This window comes from Papio anubis, chromosome 7 (assembly GCF_008728515.1).
Source record: "Papio anubis isolate 15944 chromosome 7, Panubis1.0, whole genome shotgun sequence".
Taxonomy (NCBI): domain Eukaryota; kingdom Metazoa; phylum Chordata; class Mammalia; order Primates; family Cercopithecidae; genus Papio; species Papio anubis.
Window position 1 is genome coordinate 53,574,083 of NC_044982.1, and position 14,354 is coordinate 53,588,436.

The 14,354-nt window shown below is 39.6% G+C and overlaps 1 protein-coding gene across 6 annotated transcripts in view; it reads left to right on the top strand.

The window, feature by feature from the left end:
* Positions 1–14,354, top strand: part of FERMT2 (fermitin family member 2) — a 95,341-nt gene that overhangs the window by 28,018 nt on the left and 52,969 nt on the right. For all 6 annotated transcript variants that reach the window (XM_031668096.1, XM_031668099.1, XM_031668097.1 and 3 more), the window contains exon 3: positions 2,975–3,208. In XM_031668096.1, coding sequence (XP_031523956.1) covers positions 2,975–3,208 — 234 coding nt within the window. The remainder of the gene's footprint in view (positions 1–2,974; positions 3,209–14,354) is intronic.

Consider the following 14,354-nt stretch of genomic DNA (forward strand, 5'->3'; position numbering starts at 1 on the left):
CTCTGCCTAAGTGCAGGGCAGCCAGCCCCATGCTGGCAGCCAAGAAACGTTAAGAGTTTTTAATGTCATGGCCACAGGAGTAACCCTTAACAAGGAAGTGGAGAGATACCTGATCTTTCTCCTGTGGGAGAGTTCTGAGGCATGCCCTGAAGGACTGGACTCCAGGTGCTCACAGCAGTGAGGAACCTCCAGTCGGCTTTTCTCCCCGTCTCACTTTCACTGATCCCCTCAAGTGTGCTTCCTGGGATTTCCTTCCCACAAATAAGCTGCTTGCACCCAAGTTCTTAGGTCAGGGATGCCTTCTGGAGGGACCCAAATGACATGTGCTGGTGGACTCCTATTACTCTTACAGCTCTTTTCCTCCTTTCCTCCCCACTGGGAGTATATGAAGTAGCTTCCTTAGTGGTTGACATTGACACTAGATGTGGGAAAGGAAGTATTACAGGTTGAATATTCCTTATCTGAAAGCTTGAGACCAGAGTGTTTCTGATCTTGAATTTTGAAATATCTGTATTGTACTTACCAGTTGAGCATTCCTAATCCAAAAATCTGAAGTCTGAAATGTTCCAAAGTCTAAAACTTCCCCCCCCGCCCACCTAGTTTCTGAGCATTTTGGATTTCAGAGTTTCAGATTAGGGAGGCTCAACTGGTATATACCACCTGCCGATCATTCAGTTCAGCTCAGCGGTAACTCTGCTGGGTTACCAGCGTTCTTTGCAGGTTACCTTTTTCTGCCCTTAGTTTTCTATTTCTGGAAAGAAAAGTAATATGTGACCTTGGTTGTCTTCCATGAGGTAGATCAGAATTTTCTGTTTCCAAAAGTTAGTTGGCAGATTCTGTGCTAGAAAGTAGGGTGTAGGGTACTATATACAATTAAGTATCACAATTAAGCGAGTGGTCATAAAATAGCAGTTACATGCATTTCTTTTGCCAAACTTCAAATAACATGATTGGCAGGACTTTGCGAAAACCACAGATGTTAAAATTTCAAAACGGTAATACGATCACAAGGAGCTGTAGCCGTACTTCTCCCATTAAAGTACTTACTGATTAAAATAAGTTTTTAATGTCTGGAGAATTGAGTCTTTTTCTAGCTGTGGCATGTTTCTTCCATAATGAGAACTTCAGTTGTATCAAGTAAATTTCACCATTGTAGAAGGTGTTTCGGCCATATAATCAGTGTGGGAATTTGGTTTTTATTTGGGGATAGACTAGTTATGTGTGTGTGTGTGTTTCAGGTTCTAGATTAATACATACTTTTAATTGTCTTTAAGTTGAACTCTTTTTAAAGGTATGACTATATTAAAATGAGCTTTATCTCAGAAGCATGATGGTTTTTAATTTTTATTTGCAAAAAGTTACTCACTTTTTTTGTTTTTCTTGAGGTAGGGTCTCACTCTGCCACCCAGGCTGGAGTACAGTGGTGCAATCACAGCTCACTGCAGCCTCGATCTACCTCCTAGGTTCAGGCAATCTTCCCACCTCAGCCACCTGAGTAGCTGGGACTACAGGCACATGCCACCATGCCCAGCTAATTTTTTCTAGAGATGGGGTTTCACCACATTGTCCAGGCTGGTCTTGAATTCCTGGGCTTAGGCAATCTGCCCACCTCAGCCTCCCAAAGTTCTGGGATTATAGGCGTGAGCCACTGTGCCCAGCATTCACATGTTTTTCCTTCCCCTGGAAGTTGTTGTTTTCCTTGAGACAGAGTCTCCCTCCCTTGCCCAGACTGGATTGTAGTGTCACATCACAACTCACTGCAACCTTGACCTTCTGGGCTCAAGTGATCCTCCTACCTCAGCATCCTAAGTAGGTGGGACTGCAGGCACATGCCACTATACCTGGCTAATTTAAAAAAATTTTTTTTGTAGAGATGGGACTTCACCATGTTGCCCTGACTGGTCTCGAACTCATGGGCTCAAGCGATCCTCCAGCCTCGGCCTCCCAAAGTTCTGGAATTACAGGCACGAGCCACCATGCTGGGCCTGTTCTTTTTGTGTGTGTTTTGTTTTGTTTTCTGAAACATCACTTTCCCTTTTGTTGGCACTTAGTAAGTTTAACATACAATTGATCCCAAAAGCCTTTACTTTGATTGCGGCTTTAAAAACCAACTTCCTATCCTAGTCAGAAGTAAATAAATAACTAGCTGAAGTTGGATTTTACTGCTACAAGCTTATTGTTATGACCTGCCTTATCTGGGGGTAACTAAATCTTGTGTAAATTACATTCTTTTCTTTATTTGGTTTCATTTAGTTGCATAAGGCTGTTAAATAGTTGAGCAGATATTAATGTTTCCTGTTATACTTGTACCAGAACGTGCTCAGAGAAAAATGTTGGACAGTGTGACTTTAGATCCATTTTCGGGGATCTATTTGGGAGAGTGTATGTGGCCAGAATGTAGTTTTTTTATTTTTGGAGCTTTCTCTTAAGTTATAGTGTTTCTCATGGGTGTTTTCCCTGTTCCTCCTCTTCACCTAGGATATTGGTTTCTGTTCACTTTGGTTCCCCATCTTTTCACCACCCCTTATTCACCTTGACATACTTCTGCAACTACATAAACCACAGTCTGTTCAGTTTCTCATCAGAATAGTATTGTCCATTCCTGTAGGACAAGTTCCAAGCCCACCAACTCCTTGTCTTTATTAATCCTTCCTATTCTAGCCCTCAGGGTTCTGTTTGTTTTCTGAGAACAAGAGAGTACTTTCTCCGTCATCCATGTGTCCCATTTTGTACTTGACTCGAACATTCTTAGATGCCCTATATATTCTGCGTCAGCCACCTTGTGTACTGGCTTTTCAGGACAGAGCATGTTTTCTCAGCTGTTAGTGTTTCTTTTGTACCTGTCACATAACAGTAACTTAGTAGTTAATTATTTCTGTTAAATACCCAATTATCTAGTTTTCTGCTTTTAATTTCTCAAAGTAACCTTGGTGGTTTTTAAGTGATTTGTTTCTTTATTGTTTGTTTTTTATAGATGTAAAAAAAGATTGGTCTGACCATGCTCTCTGGTGGGAAAAGAAGAGAACTTGGCTTCTGAAGACACATTGGACCTTAGATAAGTATGGTATTCAGGCAGATGCTAAGCTTCAGTTCACCCCTCAGCACAAACTGCTCCGCCTGCAGCTTCCCAACATGAAGTATGTGAAGGTGAAAGTGAATTTCTCTGATAGAGTCTTCAAAGCTGTTTCTGACATTTGTAAGACTTTTAGTAAGTATTACATAAATTCTTAAAATACGAATTATGTGACGTACATATGACCAATGACTGACATAGCTTATCCCAAGGAATGGGGTGTAGGGCTGAACTGTCTATGTATACATGTATGTGTGTGAAATTTCTACTTCATTCAAGTTTTTCTATTAAGATAAATGCTGGGTGAAGGTGGAACAGGAAGAACCTAGTAGAGATTCTTTCCTTACTAGAATTATATCTGATATTTGTTATTTAATACTTTGTTTTTGTGGGGAGGGTAAGGAAACAGGCACTGTTTTCAGGGGAACATACATGACTTTGCAATGTTTCCTTCACATAAGGCACTATTTGATTTTAGTGATTCAGGCAGGTTGTGTCACTTCCTCCATTGAAGGCCTGACACAGCTCCTAAGGAAATGACTATGAGTGTTGTCTTCCTTCACCAGTCTACAATTTGAACATCCCTGTAGTATTTCTATTTATGCATTCTGAAATGAGATGTGGGTTACTTTGGCTGACCCAGTTATGTCATATGACAGGAAGTATTCAACCATCTGAGAAAATGTGAACTGCTGTCACTACCACTAGTGCAGAACTCTATTGTATTTTTTCCTATTTGAGAAGTTCTTGGTTAAAGATACATTTAGTGACTTCGTATTTTAATTCCAATAAAGAACTACAGTTTTTTATTCATGTTAAATTTTTAAATTATACTAGTAATTTATAAATATATTCTGTTGTAAAAGAATCAGTGAATATAGACATACATAGTAAGCTCCCCTTTCCCCTAAGTAATCATTCTTGACAGTTTGGTGATTTTCTATGCATTTATTTATCCATACATACCGGATTGTTTTTTAATAAATAGGAGCATTTTATGTGTATTTTTTAAACTCAGTAATGTCTTAGAGATTTTTCTATGTGTTATACATTCTTTTAAGCTGTAATTCAGAGTATAGACGTACTATTAATTTACATCCAATCACCTCTTGGCCTTTTTGGCTAAGATCAAGTATAATTTATAACCACATTTCCCTGTTAATGATCAGTTAGGTTGCTTCACTCTTAGGGCAAATGCTGTAACATTTTCAAATGTTTTAAATGTTGCCGAAAACATTTGAAAATATTTTAGTTGGGCTAGCGCCAGCGTACCCAATCTTCCTTGCTGGTGTCAGCACCCACACCCACTGCTAGAGCCTGTGGGCAAATGCTGCTCCTGTACAATGTCTCAAGCACTGGCCTGGGGACAATATGGAGGTGCCAGGACTGCCTGCCTCTTAACCCAGAGCCCTGACTGCTGCTTATGCCTGTAGGCTTGGAGCTTGGAGGAGTCTGAATCCTCACCCATTTGTTGTATTAGTTTGGGCTGTGGCTTCCCTTAAACTAATACCAACTTTTTTTCTGTCTTTCAAGAATCACTCATTTTTTTACCCTTTTATGTAGTTTCCTGTCTCCTAGCAACGTTACAAATGTTCATCTTCCCTCTCCTACAATTTTTAAAGATCTTTTGCTGTCATTTCAGGGGATTTGGGATATAGGAGGGGAGATACAGGTAGATTCACATTGCCTTTTTGATCTAATGCCTTTGAAATTTTTTATATGTGAAACAGGTTTATTATTATTATTATTAAAATAGAGAAAAGTACAAAGAATACCAAATTCCCGTTATCAAGAATTAATGATTGTTGATATTTTGTCATTTTGCCAAATGACAAATAGGACTTGAAGTCAAAGTAATACTGGTAAAATTCTTGAGTCTCATTCTCCTAACTTCCCTTTACAAAGCAACTACTATCATAAGTTCAATGTGTATCTAGTAAAATACACAGACACACACACACAGACACGTATCTCTGTGTATATATATCCATAAATGGTATGTGTTATTGCCATTACCATGTAGGTATTTTCTTACTCAGTTTTGTATGTGTGTGCAAGAATTTCTCTCGAGTATCCACCTAGAAGTAGAAGTAAAATTGCTGTGTTTTAAATATATACATAATTCATTTCAAAGTACTATCAAATTGTCTTCCAGTTGGTTATACCAGTTTATATTCCAACCAGCAATGTATGAAAACCCATTACCTCAAATCCTCACTAACCCTTGATTATGGTCTGTTTTATTGTTTTTGTTTCCAAGAGAAAAAGACAGTATTTTGTTTTAGTTTACAAAGCTAAGTATGTTTTTAAATCGTTATTGGACATCTAAGTTCCTTTTTTTAATTGTTTATGTCATTTGTCCATTTTTGAGAAATTAATAAACTTTAGTTTTTGCAGGAGTTGTAGGTTCACGGCAAAGTTGAGCAAAAGTACAGAGAGTTCCCACATACCCTCTATCCTCACACATGCACAACCTTCCCCACTCTCAAAATCTGTACCAGAGTGGTACATTTATTATAACTGGTGCACCTACATTGACGTATCATTATCACTCAGTGACAGTAGTTTATGTTAGGGTTCGCTTCTGGTGTTGTACATGCTTTGGGCTTGGAAAAATACGTACTCATATGTATCTACTATTGTAGTATTATACAGAATAGTTTGACTGTCCAAAAAATCTTCCCGTGCTCTGCCTATTCATCCCTCTCTCCTCATCGCCACCACTGATCCTTTTACCTAATTTTGCCCTTTCCGGAATATCATATGCTTGGACTCATACAGTATGTAGCCTTTTCATATTGGTTTCTTTCACTTCGTAATAGGCATTTAACTTTCCTCCGTGTTTTTTTGTGGCTCAATAGCTTATTTCTTTTTGTTTCTGCTGCTGCTGCTGCTTCTTTTTTTCTTTTTTTGAGACAGAATCTCGCTCTGTTGCCCAGGCTGGAATGCAGTGGCACGATCTTGGCTCACTGCAACCTCTGCCTCCCGTCTTCAAGCAGTTCTTCTGCCTCAGCCTCCCAAGTAGCTGGGATTATAGGCGTCTGCCAGCAAGCCGGGCTAATTTTTGTATTTTTAGTAGAGATGGGATTTCACCGTGTTGGCCAGGCTGGTCTCGAACTTCTGACCGCAGGCGATCCACCCACCTCCACCTCCCAAAGTGCTGGGATTACAAGCATGAACCACCACGCCAGGCCAGCTCATTTCTTTTTAGTGCTAAACAATATTCCATCTTTTGGATGTGTCGCAGCTTATTTATCCCCTCACTTACCGAAGGATATCTTGGTTGCTTTGTTTTGAATAAAGCTGCTGTAAACATCTGTATGCAGGCTTTCAAGTGGACATGTGTCTGTTCATCCATTCTTCTTTTATCTTTCACCATTGATTTGTAGTTCTTTATAAATTCTAATATGTGCTGCAAATAATTTCTCCTGGTCTGTTTAATATCTTAAACCTTTGTTCATGATTAATTTTATTTACTTTTTATTTTTGTCTTTTTTGGTCATGTAGAAGTTAACGCTGGTTTGTGTTTTTGGGGTATTTAAAAAAGCTGTTCCTATTTTGAATTACAGGTATCTGTATTTTCTGCTAGTACTCTTAGAGTTTTGTTTTTCACGTTTACCACTTTTATCTACTTAGAATTTACTTTTGTGTGTTTTGTGAAATAGAGATGTAGTATAGCGTATTTTAGGAGAAAATGCTAGCCAACACTGTTTATTGAATTGTCTGTTATTTCTCCACATAAGCATAATGTCAGCTCTGTCATAAACCAAAATTCCATGTTGTGTGGATCTGTTTTTGTATGCTCTATTCTTTTCCATCGATCCATTTATATGTCCTTACATGGATAGTACACTGTTTGAATTTCTGTAGCTTCATAATAAATCTCTGTATCTGGTAGGGCAAGTACCCCTTCTTTGCTGTTTTTCAGAATTACGTGAGTTGATTTTGGAATTATATGTTTCTATATGAAATTTGAAATAGTTTGTTAATTTCCAGGGAAAATTCCATAGTAATTGATTGGAAATGCATGCATTAATTTTATGTAGGTCTTTCCATTCATGAATAAAACCTCCTTTTGTTGAAGTTACGTTTTTTGTCCTTAAATAACATTTTATCTGGAAAGATATTGTACTTTTTAAAAAAAGGTTTCTTCTAGGGGCTTTATACTTTTTCTAATTGGATACTGCTATTAGGAATGCTGTATATTTTTTTCTTATAATCTAATATCTGATACCTTGCTGAACTCTGATAAATTCTGATAATTTATTGATTCCCTTGGATTTGCTTATTTTTTACTTTTTATTTATTTTTTGTTATTTATTTATTTATTTTGAGACAGAGTCTCCCTCCATCACCCAGTCTGGAGTGCAATGGTAATATCTCGGCTCACTGCAACCTCCAGCTCCTAGGTTCTACTAGTTCTTCTGCCTCAGCCTCCCAAGTAGCTGGGACTACAGTTGCGCACTACCATACTTGGCTAATTTTTGTATTTTTAGTAGAGACGGGGTTTTGCCGTGTTGGCCAGGCTGATCTGGAACTTTTGACCACGGGGAATCCGCCTGCCTTGGCCTCCCAAAGTGCTGGGGTTGCAGGCATGAGCCACCACGCCTGGCCTTCTCTTGAATTTTCTATGTAAACAATCATATCTCTTCTAAATAATAACTTTTCTCTCTTCCTTTCCCATTTTTATACATCTTATTTATCTTATGGTATTCGATTAAACCTCTAGCACAGTATTGCATAATAGCAGTAATGATGACTATTGTTGTGTTGTTCCTGACTTAAATGGAAATGCTTTTAACATTTGACATTGAGTTTAATATTGGTTGTTGTTTGGGGGGAGATCTTTTCCTGTTTTGTTTTGTTTTGTTTTGTTTTGTTTTGTTTTTTGCTTTTTGAGATAGTGTCTTGCTCTGTCACCCAGGCTGGAGTGCAGTGGTGTGAACACAGCTCATTGCATCCTTGACCTCCTGGGCTCAAGCAATCCTCCTGCCTCAGCCTCCCAAGTTGCTGGGACCACAGGCATGCACCACCATGCCTGGCTAATTTTCATATTTTTTTGTAGAGACAGGGTCTTGCTATGTTACCCAGGCTGGTCTTTAACTTCTGTGCTCAAGCAGCCCACCTGCCTCTGCCTCCCAAAGCGGTAGGATTACAGTCAGGAGCCCCACCACACCTAGCCTGTTTTTTGTTTTAATTGTTAGTGCCTTTAACTCAAGAATGCATGTAACCAAATGGAGCTTAGGGAGTGACTTGACCAAGATCACACAGAGGGTGACAAGAACCCACCTAAGTGGTTCTTGTCACCTAAGTGGTTCTTGTCACTCTCTGTGACAAGAATCTAGAGCTCCTTATACCTTACTTCATTATGCCTATCTTCACTGGCCTCATGCTGTCATCAAATCTCATAGATTTTTTCCTATAAAATGTTTTATGCGTTCATTCTTCATTCCACTCTCTGCTGTATAGAATGAAGTTAGATGTTGAGAAGATTTTCAGGTTGTTACACTAATATTGCTCCACCTTCCTAAATATATCTGTAGTGGGTGGTTGGTCTTCCATTATTATTCCTCCTCCTCCTCCTCCTACTACTACTACTGTTTTTGGCTGCATGGCATCTGAACTTCTGGTTCTGTGTTTTGGAAATGTCATACCTTATGAGTTGTGTGAGACAAAGCCCACCTCCCTCCTAGAGAAACCATGAAGTCCAGATAGTTGTTTCCCAACCCTCCTCATAGATAGAGTGCAGGCAGTTGGTCAGGTCTAGGTTACATGCACATCAGAAATGTCTCCTAGAACTTTGAGTCAGGAACTCGTGACTCAAGCCAGGATGGCAAATACTTCATTCTAGTGGCATACATGGCCGCAACATCCAGCTTCTAAGGACAGAGAAGCCATATCCAGTGAGAGCACTCATCCATGCATTGAGTATATTGGCCCATTTACTCCTGGGGGATCTCATAGTGTTAGAATTTTGCGTTTGCAATGTTTTAAATTTAGATTACAAAAAGATACTATATAGTAAGCATATCTACTTTATCCCATTTATGTTTAAATATTCACCTAGAGATATACTTGGAAGTATTTCACTAGAATGTTGACAGAGGTTATCTCAGGGTGATATATCAAGTATGTGCTTTTTATCCCCAATTGTTTTCTTGTTGTTGCTGTTTTTAACAATTTAATATGTAATATTTGTATAAACAAGAAAGCTATTTTTCATTCAAGGATCAAAACCACTTTTAGCTTTTTATGTTTTTGTTTTTCTCTAGAATGTAAACTTCTAAAGTCAGAAACATGCCTTTCCATCTTTGTATTCTCAGCATAGGGCATGGCCTTAGAGAACATTAATTGAATGAATAAGAGGAAAAAATGATGGAATAAAGAAATAAGGATCAGTTAATCCTATCACTGGGATTGAATGGAAAGTAAGGATCTATGACCTGGCATGGTGGCTCACACCTATAATCCCAGCACTTTGGGAGGCCGAGGAAAGCAGATCACTTGAGGCCAGGAGTTCAAGACCAGCTTGGCCAACATGGTGAAACCCCGTCTCTACTAAAAATACAAAAAGTAGCCGGGCGTGGTGGCACGTGTGGTCCCAGCTACTTGAGAGGCCGAGGCAAGAGAATCACTTGAACCCGGGAGGTGGAGGTCGCAGTGAGCCAAGATCACACCACTGCTCTCCAGCCTGGGCAACAAAGTAAGACTCTGTCTCAAAAAAAAAGTAGTGATCTGTTACAGGATGTTCAGGGAATTTCTGCTCCATTGGGTAGTTACATTATATTTCCTCTGAACAGTCTTAACAGCTGTTAAGGGTCTGTGCACTATCAGTATTAATGGGTAGAAATTTACATAAGATTTTGATAAGTTATAAGACTAAAGTCTTTTCTGCAGAAAAGAGAGGGTCTTAATGAGTGGTAATTTTATTTGTGGATATATTAGAGAATACTCCAAGAACTAAGGCACTTGATTATGAAATTGTCCAAAACAAAAGGGATTGTGCTTTACAGACTAGTCATGTTTACATGACAGAGCAGATACCAAGGACACAGATTTCAGAAATCTAGGAGATACATAAAATTTAGATGATCACAGTGTTCGGTGAGAGTCCAAGTACTTGACATGTGTGAATATATAGATGTCTTCACATGCTGGCAGCACAACAGGGAAGAGGGTTATCTGATAGCAGGCTCTATGCTGCAGTCTGCTTAACATCATGAAGAATTGGGGGTAGGGTTGGGGTCAGTATCACAGAGCAGGGTTCCTAAGATGGGGTCCCCATTTGGAGGAAACCGGGAGAAAAACTAGGGCGTAAGGATCCAGTCAAATAGTTATGCAGTTGAGGTTTGGCTACAGAAATAAATAAGAAAACAGCTAATTGGCCTTAGATAATAATGTAATATATATTTAATAAATGCATATTTAATACATAATTTAACACTGTTATTGCTATAAAATATTCCTTGGAAGTCTATAAAATTTTCCCATGTGTGTTAGGAAAGAGGGAAGGGTAGTTGATTTGCCAAGTGATTAAATTGTGTTGGCAAACTCTGGCCTGCAGCCTGCTTTTGTGTAGCTCAGGAACTAATTATCATTAGGCTTTTACATTTTTTTAATGGTTAAGAAAAATTAAAATAATATTTTTTATGCTGTGAGAATTATAAAAATTCAAATTCCCGTGTTCATAAATAAAGTTGTGTTGGAATACAGCTACATTCATTGGCTTAGGTATTGTCTGTGGTTGCTTTTGCATTACAGCAGCAGTGTTGAGTAGAGCTGCATACCCTAAAATATTTACTATCTTTATGGAAAAAGTTTGCCAACTCCCGAATTACATTATGGGAAACATTACTCTAGCGGTTTATTTTTTTTTTCACCACTGAAACTGAAACACTGAAGTGACAGTGTATACCTCTTCCCAGGAATAATTAGGGTTTCTTTCTATTAATTATTTTAGATTACTTAATTTTCAACCCGTTATTAAATATTTCCCCCAAATTAAAATGAAGTCACTAAGTAGTGGTCATTGTGACTTAATTTAACTCTCTTGTGTCTACTTTTGTGACTTTTGCTTACTTACTGTATGAGCAGTAGAATTAAAACTAAGAAAGATGAGGACATTTCCATTGCTACCAAAATACATTGTTACCTAAGATCACCAAGTAAATGTGAAAGGTGTGCCAACCACTGAAAAAGGACAGTGATGCAAGACCAACAGAACACCATTTAAAGGGAAATACCTACTTTTGCTGAACACTGACATTTCCAAGCTTTTAATTTGGTAAAAATTATCTTTTATAATTTAACTCTTGAGAAAATGCTTCTGTATAATAATTTTTTTCTTCCAAAAACGTACTTTCAGATCAGTGCTTCTGTGTAATAATTAAATGAAGTTTTTGTTGCATTTTCCTTTTCTTTTGGACAGAAAGACTGTTGGCAAAGAAAGTCTTTTTTTTAATGTCATGTATTCTGGCACGCAGGCTTCACAAATGAAGAGCCTTATTGAGAGGAAATGAAACTTTTTCTCCCAAAATCTGACAATCGACAGAGAACTACTATAAAAGAACATATTTTGTGTTTAGAGCTTGTGACCATTCTATATTATCAATAGGACATGTCATTTGGGTCTTTCTGCATTAGATACATGCTAATTCTTTCCTATTTTTTCTCTTTCTGTTCTAGCCTTGTGAAGAAGAATCTATCTGATAGGGATAGAGAAGCACAAAATGCTAGTGGAATAGAATTCAGACTGACTGAAGCTCAAATGGGCTTTAAAATTTTTTGTAATTATTAAAGTGGTTTAGGTAAATAAGCTGTACGTAAGAACTCTGTACAAAAGGTTTGTCTTAGTGGTAACAATAAAGATTGGATTTTTGTTGTTGGTGGTTTTTTTTAGACAGAGTCTTGCTCTGTCACCCAGGCTGGAGTGCAGTGGCGCGATCTCGGCTCACTGCAAGCTCTGCCTCCCGAGTTCACACCATTCTACTGCCTCAGCCTCCCAAGTAGCTGGGACTGCAGACTCCCACCACCATGCCCGGCTAATTTTTTGTATCTTTAATAGAGACGGGGTTTCACTGTGTTAGCCAGGATGGTCTCAATCTCCTGACCTCGTGATCCGCCCGCCTCAGCCTCGCAAAGTGTTGGGATTACAGGCGTGAGCCCCCGCACCTGGCCCTTTATTTTTTTTTGAGATGGAGTCTTTCTGTGTTGCCAGGCTGGAGTACAGTAGTGCAATCTCGGCTCACTGCAATCACTGCCTCCTGGGCTTAAGTGGTTCTCCTGCCTCAGCCTCCCAGGTAGCTAGGACTACAGGCATGCGCCACCACACCCAGCTAATTTTTGTATTTTTAGTAGAGACAGGGTTTCACCGTGTTTGCCAGGATGGTCTCGATCCCTTGCCCTCACGATCTGCCCACCTTGGCCTCCCAAAGTGCTGGGATTACAGGCATGAGGGGATTTTTAAATAAAGATGGAACGAGTCACTTAAGCTGCTTTTTTGTACTGTAGCCTCCACCTCCCAGGTTCAAGCAGTTCTGCCACAGCCTCCTGAGTAGCTGGGATTACAGGTGCCCACCACCACACCCGGCTAATTTTTGTATTTTTAGCAGAGGTGGAATTTCGCCATGTTGGCCAGGCTGGTCCTGGACTCCTGACCTCAAGTGATCCATCTGCCTCAGTCTCCCAAAGTGCTGGGATTACAGGCATTAGCCATCATGCCCGGCCAGAAATCTAGATTTAACAGTGCGTTAAACTATTAAGAGCCTTCTTTTTCACAGAAGAAGTTACTTGAGAAAATGAAGTGGTTGCTGGAACTGGATTCATTGTTCAATTGTGTCTTCAAGGACAAACTCTTTCCATCCCTCAGTTCCTCACCCCTCAGCATGTCAGGTTGGCCTCATGATTGTAAGATGCTTCCTAGAGCTCCAGGCATACATGGATTGAGTAGCCCTCATCTGAAATTTGAAATGCTCCAAAATTCGAAACTTTATGACTGCCAGTGTGACATTCAACGGAAATGCTCATTGGAGCATTTTAGTCAGGTTAGGGGTGCTCAACCTATAGCTACATTCAGGAGGTGGAGTATCCACCTCTCTCTCTTCCACACCTGTGTCCTAACAGCAAAGCAAAACATCCCAGAAGCCCCCCTCACATGCTACTGGCCCACCTTAGGTCATATGACTGCCCTTAGCTGCAAGGGAGACTGGGAAAACATGAATATCACTTAACTTTTCCAGTTTCCTTATACTAACCGCAAGCAAGAGGGCTGAGAAATGGCAAGTCAGTTAGCCGATCAGCAGACCTGCCAAATGCCCTTTTTAGTATATAGTCAGTCGAACTGAGCAATAGAGCCAGGAGTTTAAAGAAATAAAAAATGAAATTTTTATTAAGGAGAGGACCCAGGCCGGGCGCGGTGGCTCAAGCCTGTAATCCCAGCACTTTGGGAGGCCGAGATGGGCGGATCACGAGGTCAGGAGATCGAGACCATCCTGGCTAACACGGTGAAACCCCGTCTCTACTAAGAAATACAAAAAATAGCCGGGCGAGGTGGCAGCGCCTGTAGTCCCAGCTACTCGGGAGGCTGAGGCCGGAGAATGGCGTGAACCCGGGAGGCGGAGCTTGCAGTGAGCTGAGATCCGGCCACAGCACTCCAGCCTGGGCGACAGCGCGAGACTCTGTCTCAAAAAAAAAAAAAAAAAAAAAGGAGAGGACCCAAGGGACATCTTATAAGCTGTGTCCTTTAATTTTATTTATCCTTTTGATCAGTTTTGTTAAGGTATAATTTAAGGTAAAATAATCGTAATGGCAAAATTCAGTGCATTTTGACTAATGGACCACCAGCAAGATATAGGATAGTCCCCTCATGCCCCTCTGCTGGCAATCCTCTTTACCCTTCTGACCTCTGCCAACCACTTATCTGCCTTCTACCACTATAGTCTTGCCTTTTCTAAAATGTCATATAAATGGAATCCTACAGTATTTGGTCTTTTCTGTATGGCTTTTTCTACTCAGCATAATGCTTCTGACCTTCATCCATATTACTGTGTGTTATCAACGCCATTTTGTTACTGAATAGTACTTTGTTGTATGGATATACCATAATTTGTTTATCCATTCACCAGTGGAAGGGCTGGGGCTTTTAATTTTTTAAAAAGCTTCTGTGACCATTCACTTACAGGTCTTTGTGAACATAGGTATTTACTCAAGAGCAGTAAAAGCTATGAGTAGGTTTCTGGATCATATGATAAGTGGATGTTTCACCTTGTAATAAATAGCCAAA